Below are 20,833 nucleotides of genomic sequence, written 5' to 3'. Positions count from 1 at the left end.
AGGGATAGGCGGGGCTGGCAGGCAGAGAGAATAGATGAGGGAATCTAGGCTTGGGGGCAGGCTTGGGGGGGCACAGGAAAGGGAGAAGTGCTGGGGGCAGGGAGAAGGACAGGGGATGCCCGGGACAGCTAGCCAGGCAGCTCAGACAGACAGACAGACACAGAGAAGGACATACAGAATAAAAGAAAGGTGAAAAGCCCCGAGGGAAAGCATAGGTGAAGAGAAACAGGTTAGATTGAGTTGTAAGAGCTAAGCGTGAGCTAGGGCCAAGCATTCATAATTGGTAGTTGTAGGGAGCAGGTAAAAGCAGATGTGGCGTGGAGCAAGCAAGGCAGCAGACTTCTCAGGGAGTTGCAGTTTAGAGGGAGTGATCAGGAGAGGCCCCTCTAAAGTGACATTTTGAGAAACACTTGAAAAAATGAGGAAGCAAACCTCATGAATTTTTAGAGAGAAAGAATTCTATGAAAAGGGAAGGACTTGTGCTTGAAGAAAATCATATCTAGCAAATTCCAGGAACAGAGGGGAGCCTGTCATACGTCATGGGGAGGTGGTGGTGGTGAGGCAGGTCTAGCACTAAGTCTGTGCAGTGCTCTAGGAGGTATCGATCCCTCTGAGAAGTTTGTGGACTTCCTTTGAATGCATTGGGGATCATCAGTTCTAAGCTGAGGAGTGATGTCTTAATAGGCTCAATCCAGTAGCCATGTTTAGAATAAATAATAGCAGCTGGGAGGTGGTGGCGCTCACCTTTAATCCCAGCACTTGGGAGGCAGAGGCAGACAGATCTCTCTGAGTTTGAAACCAGCATGATCTACAGAGTAATCTGTATACTAGGATGGCCTCAAACTCCGAGATCCACCTGACTATGCCTCCAGAGTGCTAGTTAAGGTGTGTGCCATCACCGCCTGACACAAATTTTTAATTTGTAAAGACATTTTTGGGTTTGAGACAGTGTCTCATTCTATATCCCAGGCTCACATGGAGCTAACTATGTAGCCCAGGCTGAACCTGAAATAACAGCAGACTTCCTGCCTCAGGCTCCCAGGTGCTACAATTACAGGTGTGGCCTACCAGACCTGGCTCACACACATCTTTTACATAATGGCACATAAGGATTAAAAGTAAAGGGTTAGAAGGAGGTACAACCATGAAGATACCACAAGAAACCTAATACTAATAACAGAAATGATGGGCACAAAAGTGAACTCAAAGGAGGGAGCCTCAGAAATGACAAGATGGCTGTGCCCAGGGACGTTCATACTTGAGATGTGTCTGGATCTAACTGCATGAGTTCAGTCTACATAAGCAGGGGTGAATGGAGCTAAAGGGAAGAAGATTGTGGTGGTGTTAAATGCCATCCTCAAGATTTAAGTGGGTGGTGATGGCGGTTGTGGCACACGCCTTTAAACCCAGCACTCGGGAGGCAGAGGCAGGTGGATCTCTGAGTTAGAGGTCAGCCTGGTCTACGGACAGTTCCAGGACAGCCAGGGCTACACAGAGAAACTGTCTCAAAAAACCAAAAAGGCGACAACAACAAACGAACCAAGATTCTAACACTATACTTGACAAACTTAACATGTCCATATAGAACAGCTGTGTGTGGTAAAGACACTGAATCAGCTAACCTCATTAGTGTCCAACCTCGTTAGTCATCGAGGAAAGCAGATCAGAGTCAACTTGGGCTTCCTGAAGCTACATGTACAGATTGCATCCAAGGTCTTGTCTTGCAGCCTTCTTTGTAAGAGGAAATGTTCACTAGGAGATAGGTTGTTGAGATCATAGTGTTTCCACATCACAGACAACCTTAAGCAGAATGGTGATGCTCTGTAGATGTGCTCAGGGAATGTTCTCTAAGAACATATTTTTATTTAAAATTTATCATTTCAAGTTGTGTGTATGCATGAGTATCTCAGTGTGTATGTGCAAATGATTGCATGTGTGTGTGCATGCCCATGGAAGCTAGAGGTATCTTTTGGATCTGGGCATTGAACTCAGGTCCTCTACAAGACCAATATGTACTCTTAACTCCCCATATTAGTTTAAATTAAAATAGCAAGATGCAAAATTGTGTATAGCATGCTGTCATATATGTAAACATTACATCATATGTGTGTGTGTGTTTGTGTGTGCATCCATGTATATACACACCTGCTTTTTACTACACTTGATTTTTGCCAAAAGACCGAGAAGCGATAATACACCTTCTTTTTACATAGATTTCTTCTGAGATGTAACAGAGGGGCCGTGGCAGGAGCAGCCTCTGTGTATTGTTAGAATTTTGTACCATGAGAGTTACAAGGGTTCTTACGAGGGCCTTATGTAGGAGACTGGTAAATTATCCTGATGTAAATTTTAGGTAGTATTTGTGGGAAGTGAGAAAGACAGCCTACACCAAGGACTGCAGATGTGAGGGAAGATGAAAATGGCTTCATGAGGGCCCGGTAGATTCAAGCCCCTTGCCCTTCTGCCTGCTCTCAGGCTGGACACTCACCGGGTAGAGTGGCAGACCCTTCCTTCACTGTTTATAGTGCAGCTCTGCGGTTTTGTTTTGTTTTTTTAATTCTTCTTTTCCGCTTCCTCCTCCTTCCCTTCCTCCTTCCTCTCTTCCCCACCCCCTTTGTGCAGTGCTAGGGACTGAGCCTGGGGTCTGGTGTGTGCTGGGCAAGTGCTCTACAATGAGCATGCTTCCCCTCTCCACATGATGATGCTCTGACTCCCTTTGTTCTTTTAAAGATGACATTTGCTATGAATATAACGTCGGCTCTGTATGTCTTCATGTATCAAAAGTGTTATGAGAAGTTTTCGGGTGAATATAAGCATTCAAATCATATTCCATTATTGAAATGTAGCACAGATCACCTAATCATTAATTGCCTTTGTTTACTTTTGTGTTGTTTTCTGAGGTGTAGGGTCTCATGTAGTCCTGGGGGGGCTGGCCTCAAATTCACTCGGAAATCCATGGACGACCTCGGACTCTGATTCTTCTCACTGTACATAGGGGAGCTGGGATGACAGGCCTGTACTACAGTGCCTAGCCCATGGCTTGTCTGTCTGTCTGTCTGTCTATCCATCCATCTATTTATTCATTTATTTTTTATGGGAACGTGAAGGCTGGGGATGTGGCTCATGGTAGTGCACTTACCCAGTATGTGTGAGGCACTGAGTTTGATCCCCAGTTCTAGGGGGAAAAGTAATGATAAATCATCTTGGTTCATTAATGTTTTGTTCTGTTGTTAATGTCTTAAAAGTAAAACCATTGAGGTAAAAGGTATGAACATTTTTAGGAGATCGTTGAGGCTGCATATTAAATTCTCTTTCAGAAGTTTCTCAGTTTGTTTTTCTACTCTACCCTCAGACAGCAGCCATCATTGTGTAAAACAAGTTTTTAACTTAAAAATAATTAGAGTTAATAACTGTACCAGTGCATTTGAATGGTAGACTTAAGTCAGGGACTATGTACTTGAAGATTTGGGCTATTCTTCCCATCAATTGTAGAGTTAAGAGGAGCCTGGGCCAGGTTCCAGCCTATCTTGCTGTGGACTGCTCCTCGGGAGGAGAATGCAATACCGTATGCATTTGAGCTGCACACATAGCTAGTGACAAAATCATTTATATGTTGACCTATTAGGACATGAGGTGTTTTAATGTGTTAGTAAAGCTTAATGTTGAGATCTTTTTAAAATGCTAATGGGTCCCTGGACATTTAAATTTGGGGAAGTAAGTTGAATATCAAACAATAAACCTTTCTTCCAGTTATGGATTTAAGATTCAGGATGTAAAAGGAAATCCTGAAGAAACATTTGTGGGACTCAGCCTGTGACTGAAGAGTGTTTCCTTTAGGGTCGGAGGTCAGCAGCTCCACGGTGGGTACCACAGGGAGGCTTTCCTTTAGGGATGGAGGTCAGCAGTTCCACGTTGGGTACCACAGTGAGGCCATCCTTTAGGGTCGGAGGTCAGCAGCTCCACGGCGGAGTTTGCTTCACACGTCAGGCCATCCTTCGTCACAAAGCACATATTTGCTTTGTTTCAGTGGTAGAAACATTTGTGTTGCTGAGACAAATATTTAGAGCTGAAAGAAACAGTTGGGCAGCCAGGATGTGTCAAAATCGGACAGATGTTCGCTTTTTAAAAACACATTTTCAAGAAAAGCTACCTTAGATTTGACTGCTGTGGCTGTAGCCACATGGGTTAAGAATTTGAAATGTGATCTTGTTCCTGGTGCAAGGCACAGCTTTGTACCTTTCTGTCTTGGTTTTTCTGTTCTAGAAAACAGGGGTAACTATTCCAAATGACTATGTTCAGGATCAAGGATTTTATGTTCCTGCCTTCAGACATTTGTTTTTAAAAATTATCTAGCCAGGCATGGTGGCGCATGGCTTTTATCTCAGCATTCGAGAGGCTGAGGAAGGTGGATTTCTGAGTTCAAGGCTAGCCTGGTCTGCATGGTAAGCTTCAGGCCAAGTAGGAGACTCTGTTGTAAAAATAAATAAATAAATAAAAGAAATAAAACATTTTCCATGTGAATAATATGCATTGGATATATATGTATATATTTATATATATTGGATTTAATATATAATCACATAATCCTCAGAATACATACACATACACACACACACACACACACACACACACACACAGTAGTCGACATGGATATGCAATAGAAATTCTTCCTTCAGTCTGATGATTCTTCTCTGTGTATGACCCATATTTCCTGTTCCTATCACATCCTCTGTGTGCGTTGTGCTTCCCCACAGACAAGTACATGTGTCAACACAGTTTTTACAAATAATTTATACCTATAAATCTTTTTGAGTAATATGTAAACATTTACCATTGTTTTTGTTTTAAAGCTTAAAAAAAAAAGATGTATTATTTGTGTGTGTGAGTGTGTGTGCGCACACATATGCCCATAAGTCCATAAGAGGGCATCAGATCTGGAGCTGGAGTTACAGGCAGTTGTGAGTAGCCTGATGGGCCCTGGGAACTGAACTCAGGTCCTTTGCTAGAACACTTTTTTTGTTTGTTTGGTTTTGGTTTTTGGTTTTTTCCCCCTGAATCAGGGTTTCTCAGTGTAGCCCAGGCTGTCCTGGAACTCACTCTGTAGGCCAGGCTGGCCTCAAACTCACAAATTTACCTGCTTCTGTCTGCCAAGTGCTGGGGTTAAAGGCGTGCACCACCACTGCCAGCTGTTTTGTTTTTGTTTTCCTTTCTTTTTGAGATAGGCTCGTTCCGAATAGCTCAGGATGACAGGGAACTCACTGTTTATTCTAGGATGGTCTCAAATTCTAGCTTTGATGCTTCAGCTTCCTGAGTTCTGGGATTACAGGCATGAGCCACCATGCCCAGCTTCATGTTGTTTTAAGTTGTGAACATTTATGGGGTCTTAGATCAAGTTTTGAGGTGTGTGTGTGTGTTATATATAATATTCAGATCAGAGTAACATACCTGTACCTCAAATAATCATGTCTTCATGGTGCAAACATTCAAAGTCCTCTCTTCCGGCTTTAGAAAACACACTACGTTCCACCCTTGCCCGTGGACGCTAATTGTGCCCCCAGCACTTCTTGCCCTTGCTGTAGCTAGGAACCCTGTGTCTTGTCACTGGGTCCCTTTGCACCTCCTGCCCTTTTGCTTTTTTCCTTTATGACTTTGCTGTGTCAGGTGTCAGCCGGCACGTGGGGTTGGGCTGGAGACTGTCAAGTCTCTACTCCTGTCTGTGTCTTGGCCGGAACTCACTCTGTAGCCCAGGCTGGCCTTGAACTCACAGAGATCTGCCTGCCTCTGCCTTCCCGGTGCTGGGATTTATGGCATGCGCCACCATGAATGGTTTCCTTGGGGCTCTTGTTTGTTGTTTCTTATCTGTAAATGAAAAGGGTGCGATGGAGGAAGAAAGAGAGAATGGGATCGACCCCAAGAACTTGAAGTTTTCTTTCAGTTCTGACTTCCTGTGATTGTAAACATGAGCTGCTATTGTTCAGAAAGGCAGACAAGGGGCTGGAGGGATGGCTCAATGGTTAAGAGCATTGACTGCGCTTCCATAGGACAGGGGTTCAATTCCCAGCACCTCCATGTGGCTCACGAACATCTGTAACTCCTTTCTGGGGATCCAGTGCCTTTCTCTGGCCTCCATGGACACTGTGTGCGTATGGTATTGCAGACGAGATGCTTACCCACATAAAATAAACAGTAAACTTTACAAGGCAGACACAGGGCTGGAGATGAGGCTTGGGGGCTAACAGCACCGGCTGCCCTTGCAAAGCCCAGTTTCAGTTTCCAGCATCCACATGATGGCTCTCAGTCATTTGCAGCACCAGTTCAGGCTTCCAGTGCTCTTGTCTGACCTCTGCAGACGCTGCACACATATGGTGCACATGCGCGCAAGCTGTTAAGCCACTGGTACACATAAAATAAATAAATCTAACTTATAAAAAGTAAACGACTTCCACGGTCTCTTCTGAGACAATGAAGTGTCTTTCCCACACATTCACAAGAATTCACCAGACCTTGAGTCTGTAAGCAACTGCACAGCCCCTGGCCTGTGAAGAGGCTGTCGCAGCTTGTGGCTAAACAGCTGCGTGTTAGAGGCTGTCCTCTAGAACTGATGGCAGACATAAAAAGTAACCCCTCTTTTTGCTTACCTCCAGTGTAGCCAGACAGGGATTGGAAGGAAAGTGGGGGCACCCTTTAGGCTGTACAGGTCTAGAAACAGACTTCATGAATGCTGATTGGAGCTCCTCTGTCTTTCATACGAGAGGTCTCAATTTGTGTAACACAGGGGCAGCTCACTTCCGTCTTGTTCAGTAGGTATAGTACTCCCCAGAGGCACTCAATAAATTTTATAGAAAATTCCCTCCTTATGTGGAAGGCGCTAAGCTCAGTGCCTAGTGTGGCTGTTATAATTTAGGGCTCCAAGGGTATGTCTGCCTTGTGAAAAAAACAGCCAAAAGTGTACAGAAACTTTTGCTCTTGGTTGATGTGCCTGTGTCATTGTACTACTGGGCTCAGGCCCTAAGACCCCAGCCTGTCTGCTGTGACTTTAACTTGGTTGCAGCTGAAGTGATCCTTCCTGTTGTGTGCTGTGCTGTAGACGCCTGAGCTTGCCTGCTGTCCTAACTTCTGCATGCGGCTGAATGTTCACAGCTCCTGTCTCCTCAGGGACCCCTTCCCTGACTGAGGAGAGCAGCCCCTCTTTTCTTTAGACTTGTAAGCAGAAGCCTCCCCAGTCTCTTGAGTCTGTAAGCTGGCAGTGAAGTGGATGGCGCACCGGCTTCTTACCCAATGATTTACACTGGGAGAGGCGCATGCTGATAGCCAGGGTCCCTTTGTCTTTGTTTAGTTTTCTTCCACATTTGATATATTTAAAGGACTGTTGTCTTTATGCTTCACTGGGATGAGGGAGAGATCGGTGCAAGTTTAGTGAAAGGTCCGAGCACTGTGTGCTGAGATGGGAATTACCTTCGTGGTTGGATCTCTCTCTTTCCCTGGGTGGCAGGAGACAGTGCCTGGCTGTTGCTGAAGCGGCCGATCTACAGAACAGTCTTCGTGCAGGAGGGTACTGAGAGAGCATCCGGTTCCAAGGCATCAGCTGCAACTTTGTCCCCAGTTGTGCAGACTCCCCTCTTTTAAGGACAGGGGAAAGGCTGGTCCCATTCTTGAAATTACACATCAGTTCCAGAGATGGTGGGAGCCAGCCCACCTCCAGCTTCATTTGCATAAAAACTTTCATTCAAGCTAGTGATACTTGGAACTGTGTTTCTCAAAAACTGTTTTTTGTTGCTTGAGGAATAGCTATCAGCAGAGAAGAAAGTGTTTGGCTTATTTGCTTAATATTTTAACCTAGTGGATTAGACAGGTTGGGGAACTGGGGGTGGGGATAAGAGAGTGGGTGGGGCGGCCCCATAAACAAGGTGATATATAATATTTTTTTTGTTCTCCTTTTAAATAAATACCGATCAGCTTTATGTTCAGAGACAATAGGAGCCGTTGGCTTAAATTTGCAGTTTACTGTATTTATGGCTGTAATATCAAGGTGCTGCCGTCGTAATTTCATGCCCCAATGAGAAGAGCAAGGTCGAAGCAAATACCTCCATCGGCATCTGCTAGCACAGTAACTCATAAACAAGGCCCGGCTGGATCAGGTGGCACGGAATAATACAGGCTAATGAAATACAGCACAGCTTTCCATTACTGTTAGTTTTTACAGTGTCGTCATTACGTGTAATTTATGTTTAAAAAATTCAATTTTATACAAGGCACTGGGAAATAGGGGTCCACAGGTCATCCAACGACTTTTAGAGGCTCCAAGAGTCCTTATTGTACTCTACTGTTAACAAAATGTTAATAAAATAAAATAAAAATACTTTTTCCCTCCCCCCAACCCATTCTGAGAGAGTTGATTTTTCTTTTAATTTGGGGAATATCTTTAGCCAGCTGTCTCTCCCGCCTCGTCTCCTCCTGGAATGTGCCAGGCAGATAACTAGTTGTGTTCTGAGAGAGGTGACCCCCGCTCAGTCTCCAGAGTCCGAGATGAATCAGGAATTGAGGGGTTGTGGATGGAGGAAGAGCCTTTGGCTGCTGCTGTTGGCACCGGGCCTGGGGTTTGACCCCTCCCCCCCCCATGTTCCTTTCTTACTCTACAGTGTGATTACAGAGCTCAGCCCAGACTGGAAGGTGCTGCTAGGTTCATTACCTTGCATATTTGCAAACCGTTCCTAGCCCCTCTGTCTTGGTGTTTGCCATTGCACGATGCAGAGAACACTTCTATGGTGTCATGTTCCACAGATGTTCTCAGCTTCACCTCCACAGAGTCAGGCTTAGGGCTGTGCCCAGTAGGCACTGGAGACAGCGTGGAGTTGTTCTGAGAAGCCCTTGTGCAGCCAGTCCCTCAGTAAATAGCCCTTCCGGGCACTGGGTTTGGCCTGAGTCTTGGGAAAGGCTGGTGGGGCATCATGTTCACCCTGGTGTGCTTGGCTTTGTTTGCATTCTAATAGAAACTTCTAGAAAAAATAAAACAGGTTTGTTTATCTGCTAGGAGATAAAAATAGGCGGGTGTGACTGTCCTGAATTCAGATTTGGTCATGGGGTGCTGGTCCCCAGCGGGCAGCAGTGGTAACTTCCCTTCCCAATGTCGGGGGATTGGAGGCCACCAAGGGAACAAGAAAGGTGCTGGGAGCCTTCACTCAGTTGGTGGCCTTTGCAGATTAGGCAGCTATGGGCGAGGTAGTGGCAGCATTCACTGTCCTCAGTCACAGCCTCCTGCACGGCTCCTCCTCCCCTCCTGGATGGTTCTCTTGTTCCTTCCTTGAGTGAGGAAGCAGGACTTTCTGAAGTTATCCATTACCAAAAATAGATGGTAGGATGGAATTCCAGAAGAATCACCCAGTGGTAGAAGGGAAGCTACTGGAAGGAAATTACAATGCCAAGTCCAAGTGGTGTCAGACAGCAGCTGTCCATTCCTCAGCTAAGAGGAAAATGAAAGCTTTCTCAAAATGAACTAGCTCTTCCAAAGGCAGGTAGGGAGCAGGTGGCTTGCTTGGCGCTCACTGGCTTGCTTGCAGGATGGCAAAGTCCTTTGCTCTCTGCTCTGTTCAGCCATCGCTCAGTCCCTATGTGGTTAGATTATTCCTCACAGATAGCAATCAACTGGAAGGAAGTGTGTGTGTCTAATTTGCATGAGATTATTTAAAACAACAACAACAAAAAAGGTCTGCATTAGTCAGGGTGATGGTAAACAGTGCAAAGAGATGCCTTTTATAATATAGCCTGTGCCTTGGCTTTCAGAGCCAAATATAATTCACTTACAATTGGCAGTTTCCTTTATTATTCCTTTTAACCTTTTGGATTCTGCAAGGTCTCAATCAGAGATCTGCATTGTTTATCTTGCAGGGTGAGTAGGAAAGCTGGGGCGAGGGCGTCTGGATGTTTATGCATGCATGGGTCCTGTGGCAACAGCTCATCACTGCACTCTAAGCCAGTGGCTGGGTAGATAGCTAGTCTTGATTCCGGGAGAAGTGAGTGACCCCTGCTTGGTCTTCCTGCATCCCAGGTGGAACACTTCCTGCATCCCAGGTGGACCACCTTGCTCTGTAAATAGTCCTGAAAGCGGCTGGCACTGGCTGAGCTGTGGGTACCCACAGAGGCACACAGATGCCCTGTTTGTCACTTTGGAGTTGTTAAAATGTCCAGTTATCATTTGCAGATCTGACCCAGGGGTGTCTATAGCCCCATGTTCTTATAACCCCGTGGACTAGTTACTGGTTCTTACCTAGCCAGGGTCCAGGGTGGCAGGGAGAAAGGAATTTAATCCTTCTCTAAACCTTGACAGACTCAAGTCTGAAGTTCTGAGTCTGTCATCTGACATTTGTGACTCTGATTGTCACCAGCAGCACTGTTCTGCAGGACAAGTTTGGTCTGAGCAGTCCTCATCCCTACCTCTGGCTTTTCATCTGCCGAGTGGGGGCAATGGCTGAGCTAATTCTCCAGCTCTAAAGTTATGCTCTTCTGCCTTTCCTTTCTTTCTCTCTCCCTCCCTCCCTACCGTTCTTTCTCTCTTTAAGGAGAACTACTCATTTACTGAAACTAAATCAAAACCCTGACTCTCCTAGAGAACTAGGTGTCTAAGAATTCCAGCCACTGTAGATTTAGAGCATCAGGTGACAAGGTCTCAGAGCTGAAGTGCTGATGCTTTTTAAACCATCGCCTCGTTGGTGGTTGGTGGGCTCGGCCGGCCGAGGTAATGCAAGGTGTGTTTTATTAGGGAAACAGGCTTCGTAAAAGCTCAGGGCCAGAGGGCAGAACAACGGGCAGAGAGTCCTGTTCCTTTAACCAGCTCCAGCTCACAAGGCTGAGGCACAGCCTGTAACTTGCTGTATATTTCCCCAGCGTTAAACATTATCGTACTTGTTTATATTTGAAAGAGCCAAAAGGGAAAATGAGAATGCAACTGAATGCTCCTTTTGGGAAAATTATCCTCATTTGCAGCCAGCAGCTGACAAGGCACATGATCCACCAGGTTTGCAGAATCCCATGGTGTACCAGTGACCAGCAGCCTGTGCTGACGTCGCCGATGCTGCCTCCTTCTCCAGCAGCGGGCTGTGGACTGCTTCAAGCAACCCTTCTTCGGGCGCTGGGGAGAGGAGTGCCCCTCCCTATTTAGGAAGAGCAGTTGGCTGTGACTGACAGATGAAAGAGCCCAAGAGGCACAAGATCTAGGGAACTGTGTCCTCCGGTTTTGCCTGGCTTGTCTGTCTGTCCTATCCCCGTTCTGGGGAGAAGAAATGATAGGAAAAGCAACATTTGTGTCGAGCTGTAGATGTAAGAAGTGGGGCCCCTTCCCCAGCCTGAGGTGTTCTGTGGCCTGACCACCTGCGCCCAGTCTAGATGAATGCAGTCCGTCCGCGGTACCCAGGCTGACAGCAGTGTGCTTGCTTGCTCTGGCTAGCTTCTGTGTGTGTGAAGAGGGGAAGAGCTGCTGCGGCACAAAAGGAGAAAGGTCAAAGGCTACTTGGAATGGTTGAGGCGCTCCCTTGACCATTTGCAGAAGGGCATGAAAAGTCTGAGGGATGGCTGGAGTCCACTCAGGCCAACAGGATGCAGGGCAGAGCCAGGCTCTAAAGCACTAATGTGCACCATGCATTAGCCCCCAGGCACAGAGTGCGAGGCACCACACTTTGAAGATGCTGATCCTCAGAATCGCCTGGTACTTCATCCACCCCTAGGGGCGAGTATACCGTGCTGGGGGCCTCTAATGGAGAGCCGCCGACCAGATGTGCAAAAGCTCTCGGCCCTGGTTTAAAAGCTCTGTGTTGCGGCCCCACTGGATGTTGGGATCCTGGAACAGCCTGGACCAGCTTGAGTTGTCACACTCGCAGTGACCTCTCACCTGCTTTCCCAGCCACCGCAGTGGGTCTGTTTTGTACCCACCATTATTTCCTGAGTGGGCTCTGTGGGAATCTTGTCCCACACCTGGGCTCTCCAATCCACTCCTACTGTTCTGTGCACTGGTTGGTATCCTCATCCTTCACCAGTCAGCCTCGGGCCCACCGAGAATGAGGGTCTTTGGGCTTTCACTTGCCTTCCATTCCTTCTTGAGAAAATCCTTTCCACATGCCACAGCCACTGCAGATGGCGCCCTGCGATTTCCTGATGCCCCGTATGCATTGTAGTTTAGCGTGTCGGAGGATTGAAGAAAGGGGGAAGAGAAACTAGCCAAAGGCGGTCCAGGCAGCCCATGATAGGGTAGAGCAATAATCATCTGAAAGTGTGGGCCTGATCTTGTTTTGATCTGTTTCCTTGTTTTATTTTCTTCTTTACATTCTATATCCCATTCATACTAATCACAGTCAGGCCTGATTTTTCTTTTTATTTCTGCATTTGTCATAAAATAAAGCAAATTATTCCCGTCTTCGGAAACGATCCAGACTAATTAGTCGTCTCACCCAATAATTAGTTTTTTGTTTCCCTGTCTGTTTTCATGCATTATTGTTAGTTTTCCCCCTCTTTTTTTTAACACCATTACAGATTAAAATGAGCCACATTTGCAGTTGATGGGATCTGTTTTCGGGGGAAGAATGGAGAATTGCAGTATGGAGCGACTTCAAAAGCAGCAATAAACTCAAGGATAAATTAAGGAAATTGAATGAGCCACATTTGGAAGCAGTGTTGAGGCTAATATTCTGTCGCTTAAGGTTAAATTGCAACTGAGAGAGGTTCCCAAGAATCCAAAATCGAGGCGGCAGCGTGCTTGAATGCAAGGCACTCTGTGGCCGCCAGGGCCCCCTTGCAAAGGCAGACTTTGCCGCAGTGTGGGAGCTGGCGACGTCCTCACCTGTGTCCTCTGCTCTTCTCCCCAGGGCTGACAGACGACGAGATTGACCTGGCTTTCCAGCAGTCCGGCACTGCTACAGATGAGCCTCCATCCTTGGCCCTGGCTACGCCAGTGGCCCCCATCCAGGCCCCCCACCTCATCCCACAGCCATACAGTAAGTCACCCCCTCCACACCCTGCTGAACTGGGACAGGGACTCCCGATACTGGTGAAGGGCAGGCCTCCACAGCTCCCACCGCAGCAAACGGAGAACTCGGCTTCTCTCGCGATGAAAAAATGGCACACTTAAGTTTGTAAGCGTGTGCCGAAGGTTGTAGGGGAGAACAAGCCAACCGCTGGTGTTGTTTCAGGCGCTCTGGTCACACAAATGATCAGTCCTGCTGCCTCTGCCACCGCCTTCTGACCCCAGGGGTTTTGAATGTCGCTTTTCCAACACAAGCATGGGGTTGTGAGTGGGTTCTCCTTTGCCCACGGAAAGAATGTGTCTCCAATTTTATCTTTTAAACTTAATAGGTTTAGGTCAACCTTTGCTCCCTTGTCCTGACTCCACTGCGTAGATTCATGTAGTGACAGATTCTCAGGGAATTTCAGATTAAGTACAAAGGTCCTTTAATGATGGCATGGAACCCTGGCGGAGGGGAGTTTGATGTTTTAAATGGAGGTTGCTGTAGTAATAGATACAGTGCCATGCATCCGTCCAAACAAGATCATCTCCTCTTCTGTAAGTCACGTGGAGAAATCTACAAAAGTGACAATTATCTCTAAAACTATAAGAAACAGCCTACATTTGTTTCTTTTACATAACTCAGTGCAGTTTCTATTGTCTTTCAGGTCTTTTCTAAAACTGTCTTCATTTTCATTGTCTACACGGCTTACTTTTTCCAAAAACTGATTTAAAGCAGAGTTCAAGACCAGGTTTTAAAGGGTGTGTTAAAAAATGGCAGCTTCAGCTGACGCATACCTTTACTCCCTGCATTTGGGAGGCAGAGGCAGAGGCAGAGGCAGAGGCAGAGGCAGGCAGATCTTTGTGAGTTTGAAGCCAGCCTGATCTACAGAGTGAGTTCTAGAGCAGCCAGGCCTGTTACACAGAGAAACCCTGTCTCCAAAAGCAAAAAAAAAAAAAAAAAAAAAAAAAAAAATTTAAAAACCCAAAGTGCAGGGTTCATTTTTCATTTTGATCCAGAGCGCCTGAGCACACACTGTCTCCCTTCTCCCTGATGAGCATTTTTGCCTGGCTTGCCTAGTCCTTTGCTTTCTGGGTGACGCTGAGTGGCAAAGCCAGGATACATATACTCATGTGTCTTGTCCCTCTGTGCCTGGCCCGAGCCACTGGCTGGCATGACGACACATTTCTCTTTCCCAGCCCAAATCCTCTCAATCTGTTGTGTGGGCTTCAGACTCTAAACATGCTCTTTAACCAAAGGCTAAGTAAGTGTCCACACTTTCTGAGTTGTGTCCCTGCACCCAGTGTTTGTTGGGATTTGTTGAGGATAGGCAGTGGCAGCTGGGTGTAGAATTGTCTAAGCACATCTGTTGTGTTCCAGCTGTTTCCTCCCACGGCTTAATACCAAACAGGTCTCTCCGACACTCGAAAACTTCCTTCTTGGAACAAATCGTTCTGCTTGGTCACAGAGTTGGCATCAAACATCATACGCCTGCCTGCCTTCTGGAAGCACAAAGAGTTAACTATTAGATTTTTCTGGCCGGCAGCAGCGGTTGAGTCTGCAGTCTCCTTCAAGATTGCAGGCTTAGACTCTGTTAGTCTCCTGGCCCTAACAATAACACGTCTTCTTAGAGACAGGCTTCCTCCTGCTTTGACACCGGCATCGAAACAATGGGAATGATAATTTCTAGTACTGGAGTTTTCAGTTGTCACCATCCAGCTTCATTCTTCGCATACTGCTACACTACTCCTTTCAGCTTGGGGCTGACTCTACTCTTCATTTCTGTACTTTTGCCAAGAGGTGTCAAAACTGCTCAAAAAAAAAAGGGGGGGGGGAAAGCTTGATTTTGATTAATATAGAGAAACAAGACTTTGCCTGACTGATAATAAAACTGATAAATGACATTTGAATTACTTGTAGCGGTAATTTATTACATAAAATATCTTTTATTTGACATACGATTAGTTGCTGGAAGCATCACTCAATCTGACGAGTTTAAACATGCTCTAAAATGAACCCCAGTAAAAACCAGGGCTGTCGGCTGCTGGCGTTATGAAATATACTAATACTGGAGTGAGGAAAAAAATCTGCCTTTAAATATTTAAATGATTAATTGGGTTTATATATTTTTTTTACCTCTCTAACCCCCTTAATTACAAGCAAACTCAGGGGAGTTTCTGAACTAGGTGTGCAATCTGCATGCTTATCGTCCAGGCATTGTCTGTGTCTGGGAGGGATTTATGGCCTCTGTTCACGTGTGTTCCTGCCTAGATCCACAGCAGCCCTTTCCTTCCCATTTCTCAGCTGTTTAATGACATTTCATCTTTGAGCCCAAGTCTAGAAAATGGGGCTCCCTTGGCGCAGCCCCAAACGCTCTCATGTCAGGGTTAGGGTCTCTTTTGAGAATACCTGTGGACCCGGCATGTGCTGGCCTTTATCTCCCAACCTGGCCCGGTGACCATGGGGCTGCTGGGTGCCTCCTTTGCCATCTCTGTTTGACCTTGAAATGTTAGTGGATGCCAGTGATAAAGAGAACACCAGAACTCGCAGAGCGGTACTTGTTCGGTTCAGTGTGTGAGCACCTACTAGATGCTCAAATCTTTGTTATGTGGGAGTTCCACAGCATGCTCCTTCAGAATTTTCAGGCTCTTCAGAAAAAGAGAATAGTATCAGACATTGTGACTTAATGCCAAAATTAATTATACCGACAAAAAAATTCTGAAAGATTGCAGAAAAGAGAAAAATTAATGTGGGCTAAGGAAGGCAGGAGGCATTGTGAAAGTGGCAGGAGACGGCGCCCAGGTAAGATGACACTGGTGTCACCCTCTGTGAGAATGAACCAGCGCTCTGAAGGCTTCAGAAAAAGTCAGGCAGAGCCCAAGAAAGCCAGGCTCGGATGGGAGGAGAACCCTGGTGCTCTGTTTCTTCTTTTGGGTACCTTGTTTGACTTTGCATCAAGCTTCCCAGCGTGCATTCACAGGGCCTGTGGGTGGATCTGGGTCCTGCTCCGTCCTGAGCTCAGTCATTTGTGCTGAGCTATCCTGCCTCCACCCAGAGAGATAAGCACCAAGGGGTACTGCGGTATAAGCAGTGCTAGTGCAAATTTTGTGGGCTGATACTGGGTTCCAGCATTGGTCCTCATCTTTGATGGACAGTGGAACTCCCCTCAGAGGCTGGCTTGAGCTTTAGTTGCCCTGGGTTGGCAGAGTGCTTTGAATCATTTGATTAGAAGTCCTGAGGGAGAGAGAGTTCTTCTTAGTTTGCTTCTGTTAGAGCCCTATTTAGTGACATATGCTTGCCCGATTACCTTAGCTCATTGAGCAAACACTCATTGAGTAACTCCCAGGCACTAGGTACTCACTGTGCTAGACCCCTGGGACAAAGTAGGTCATTGACTTGATCTGTTGGTTTTCCATTGCTAAGACTTGAGAGAGTCAGTCAACTTAGAAAGAGAAAAGACTATTTTTGGCATATGGTTCCAGTCTGTGGTTGGTTGACCTGGTGTTTTGGGCGCTCTGGTTGTAGGTGTTGGGTGACAATGGCAGGGAGTGTATGGCAAAGAGAAACCATTGGTGTCATGGCCAGAGATGAAAGGAACGAGAGGAAGGTGCTGAGGCCTCATCGGCCAGCCCGCAGTGGCTGAAGACCTCTCTTGGACGTTCTCCCTACCTCCCAAGAGCATGGGGAAGAGAGCTCCAAACCGTGGCACAAGCCTGGCCACTCTGCAGGAAAGGACGGTTAAGCCAGCGTGTCGGTGCCTGGGAGGCAGGACCAGGGAGGAGGCTGGTGCTGAAGAGGGGGAGGGCCGCTCCTGAGGGCAAAAGCTTCAGGGACCCCGTGGGTGACGGGTTCAGGGTTCTGACAGGATGGACAAGAGCACAAAGACAGGAAACTGTGATGACCTTAAGGATCTCTGGGTGATCCAAGAAAGCTGGGGGGAGGGGGAAAATGACAGCTAAGTCGTCACGCTAACAGGAGAACCAGCAACACACGATAAGCTGGTCATTTCTGAAGTGCTGTCCATTTGAAGAGATTGCCCGTAGAAGAATGTCAGTTGGACATGTGGGGGGTGTACCTGTCTTGTCATCTTTATCCAGCAGTATTGCTCTTCCCCAGGGTTGGAGTCCGCTGTCCACTCCTTCAGGACATCTTTCCAATGCTTCATTCTGACTCGATGGAGGCGTCCCGTGCCTCTCGCAGCCCCCTGCTCCCCACCACCCTGAACTTAAATGTTTGTTTCAGCATTTTTCTATTAATCTGTGTGTCCCGAGGCCTAAAAAAAACTCTTATGGCCTGAGGCCCTGACTTAGCAGATGCCTAGAAATGCTTGTTGCCTGGGCAAGCTGTGGTAGAGACTGAGAAGAAATGCCTGGTGATAATGCCCATGTGGTCACAAGCCCATCAGCCAGACCATTCCCATGCTCAGCCGTGCCCATGTAGGCTGGTCTGGGCAGGTTGTGGAAACAGGGACAGGCTTGCTTTCAGAAGGTCACTGGTGTTTGGGGAGGGACAGAGTTGATTAGCCACTGCTGTGCTGTGCAGCGACGGTCTTAGGGTTCCCTTTCAGTGTGCAGGAGCAGCAGTTTGGAACTCCAGAATGGTATGGTAGTCTTCGAGCCTTGAAAGGGTGGGGCTTGAACTGGCTTTGCATGTCACTAAGTCAAGGCTACATTTTGGAAAATAGGTTTTCTCTGCTACCTAAACATAGGGCATCTCGCTTACCATGGAGGCTCTACGGTCTTCAGGGACCCAGGTCTGCATCCTTGACAGCTTGCTGGCATCCATCTTGTCCTGCCTACCTGCTCCAGCCCCACGTGACCCATCTGCCACCACCAACCTTCAGGAAGGAAAAAGACCAGCTGCCTCCCAAGGCATTGGTCTATCCCCTCCTAGGCATTGGTCTATCCCCTCCTAGGCATTGGTCTATCCCCTCCATCCCCTCCTTGCTGACAGGAATGTGGTTGCATCGTCTTCCCATCTACAAGGGAGGCTGACAAATTGGGGCAGATATTGGGGGCTCTGCATGTGCCAAGTCACTCCTGCCCTCCTTATCATCTCTGCCCAGCAAGGTGTCGCTGGAGCTGACATGAATGCTTAACACTGAGGATGCTGTTGGCTGGGCCTGGGCAGGCTTCAGTGGCTGGTGCTGTGGTATTTAGAAAGGTTCAGCTGGCATATTAGGATGCTAGGACTTGCTACTTTATTATCACTCTTTATAACATCTAAATGTTAGATTCTTTAGTATGAGTCAAGCATTATCAGGCAGGGATTTTTCAGGCTGTGTTAGAATCCTTGGGTCGTATTTCCTCCCTTGGTTTCAGCCACTAATGGGTTGGGGAAAACTTTTAGCACCTGTATAGGGTTTTGCTCTTAGCCACCACTAACTTCCTTGAAAAAACATTGAACAGGGTGTGTGTGTTTATGATCTTTATTGAGGGTAGTTTACATGAAATAAAATGCACCCATTGTAATAACACCATTTGAGTTTTGAGAGTGCACTTGGTGTAACCATCACTCCACTGAAGAGCATTTCCAATACCCCAAAGGTTCCCTTGTGCCCTATTCTAGTCAGTCCAGCTCCATCCTGCCCCCAGGGCAACCACTGCTCTGCTGTTTCTTGGTGCCTGTTAGATCTTTCTTTCCTGAGTTCTGTAGAAAGGGAATCATATGGCATGTACACTTCAGTCTGGTCTCTGCCCAGGGTAGTGCTGAGATACATCCAAGTTGCTGTGCCTGTAGGAAGTTGCTTCATTACTGAGCTGTATCCCAGTGATGGAAGGATGTATCGCTGTTTGTTTATCCACTCAGCGGTTGATGCCTTTTGGGTTGTTTCCAGTTTTTAGCCATTATGAATAAAAGTCTTGTGAACATTCATGTACAAGACTCTGTGTGCTTTTATCTCTCTTGGGTGAATGCCTAGGAGGAGAATTGCTGATTTGTATGTTAAGTGTATGTTTAACCTTATAAGAAACTGGTAAACTGTATTCCACAGTGGTTGTCCTGTGTCAGCTTGCCACCAGCAGCCTCAGCCTCGGCAGCAGCTGGTGTTCTCCTGCGGGAGCCTGGACGATTTTAGTGTGTGCGCACAGGGCTGACTCCCGTGGCTGGCTCTCCCTCTCTGTGGTATCTGTTGAGATTCAGCGCCTTCGTGTGCTTATTGATCATCTGCACATCTCCTTTTGGGATGTGTCTTCCTGTCACTCGTCTTCGTTTCTTCCGTCAGGTAGATGTATCATTAGTCCCTTTGTTCTTTTACCTTCCACTTAAAGGGGGGATTTCTGATGCTTTGAATTTGGTCCCGTCTTGGTGTGGGGAGAAAAGACCTTTTGGCCTTTTTGCATTAACCTTTGAAGAGGAAAAGAGTGTGGTTTGGATGGCATACACCTACACCTACCCTCTTTGCCAGTCTTTTCTTCTAGAAAGATGTTTCATGGTGTTCGTTGTGTATGGTGCTGGGGATGGCCCCTGCTGTGTCAGTCTGTCCATCTGCAGCCAGTTCTGAATTGAGTTTTGTTTCATTTTATTTATCATTAATTTAAAAAGTGTGTGCATGTGCATACTACAGTACACGCGTGGAGGTCAGAGGACAACCTGCTGAACCGTCTCACCAGCCACTCAAACGGTTTTTTAGAGCTATTGGAGGATATTTGATGTATCACAAAACTCATCCATTTTCAGTGGTCTTTAGTAATTCAACTGACGTACAACCACTGCCACAGATCAGCTCTAGAGAATTCCTATCCTCTTGTAGGACCCTTTGGGCCCATTCACTATTAATCCTTTTTCCTACCACTGTCCCCAGGCAACCACTAGTCTACTTTGCATCAGCATACATTCACCTCTGGGCATCTTAGGTAAATGGCATTACAGAGTGGGTGATCTCTGAGCTTGCTTTTGAGCTTCGCTCACAGCACAGCTCTCCTTTTCACTGCTGGCTACTATTCCATTGTATGAAGGGCCGGCATTTTGTGTACAGTTGATGGACAGTTAGGTGATCTCCTGCTCATGTTTTTGGCATTTTGTATACTGTGAGTTGAACTTGGAGGCTTGTGCGTGCTAGGCAGATACTCTGCTGCTGAGCTGTGCCTTTGGCCCTGCTTTGGCTGATGTGTTGTAATGCTACTGAGAGCACTGGTGTGCAAATCTTATGTGGACACATGCTTGGATGGGTGGTATTTAGCATGGAATGGCCAGGTAACAAGTTTCTGATTTCTGGACCTTAATTGTTTTCTTTCTCATCAGTTTTCTGAAGTATAATATGCATGCAATAAGAGTCCTGGTTCTTCAGTATCCTTTTTTGATAAATTGTAACTCCAGTCACAATGTAGAAAATACAAAAGGTAGGTGTGTGTGTGTTTGTGTGTGTGTGTGTGTGTGAGAGAGAGAGAGAGAGAGAGAGAGAGAGAGAGAGAGAGAGAGAGAGAGAGAATGAATTGTGTCATGGGGAACCACATGGAGTAGAGGTCAAAGAGCAAGTCAGCTCTCTCCTAATGAACCCAGGACATCAGACTTGGTGGCAAGTGTCTTTGCCCACTGTGCCATCGTCACTGACTCCCAGTGTGAGAGTTCTGGGGGTTTTGTTTGTTTTGCAGTTGCACATACCCTTGCTGGGATTTGGTACTCTGGGTTCTTCTAAGTATAGCCACTTTAACACTTACGGAACAGAGCCTTGCTGTAGTTTTGATTTGCATTTCATAGAGTGACTAATGATGCCAAGCATGTTTTTAGGGCTAAAGTTTTTTACTTATTTTTATGGGTATCAATGTTTTGCTTGTGTGTACATTTGTGTACTTCATGTGTGCCCGGTGCTGTGAAGGCCAGAAAAGGGCATCAGATCTGTTGGG

The 20,833-nt window shown here is 46.6% G+C and overlaps 1 protein-coding gene across 3 annotated transcripts in view; it reads left to right on the top strand.

Moving 5' to 3' along the window:
• Positions 1–20,833, top strand: part of Pex14 (peroxisomal biogenesis factor 14) — a 134,319-nt gene that overhangs the window by 96,504 nt on the left and 16,982 nt on the right. For all 3 annotated transcript variants that reach the window (XM_051173861.1, XM_051173859.1, XM_051173860.1), the window contains one exon: positions 12,852–12,980. In XM_051173861.1, the coding sequence (XP_051029818.1) occupies positions 12,852–12,980 (129 nt within the window). The remainder of the gene's footprint in view (positions 1–12,851; positions 12,981–20,833) is intronic.

Source organism: Phodopus roborovskii, unplaced genomic scaffold, assembly GCF_943737965.1.
Source record: "Phodopus roborovskii unplaced genomic scaffold, PHOROB, whole genome shotgun sequence".
NCBI lineage: Eukaryota > Metazoa > Chordata > Mammalia > Rodentia > Cricetidae > Phodopus > Phodopus roborovskii.
The sequence above is the reverse complement of the archived record's forward strand: the minus strand, read 5'-3'. Positions and strand labels throughout refer to the sequence as shown.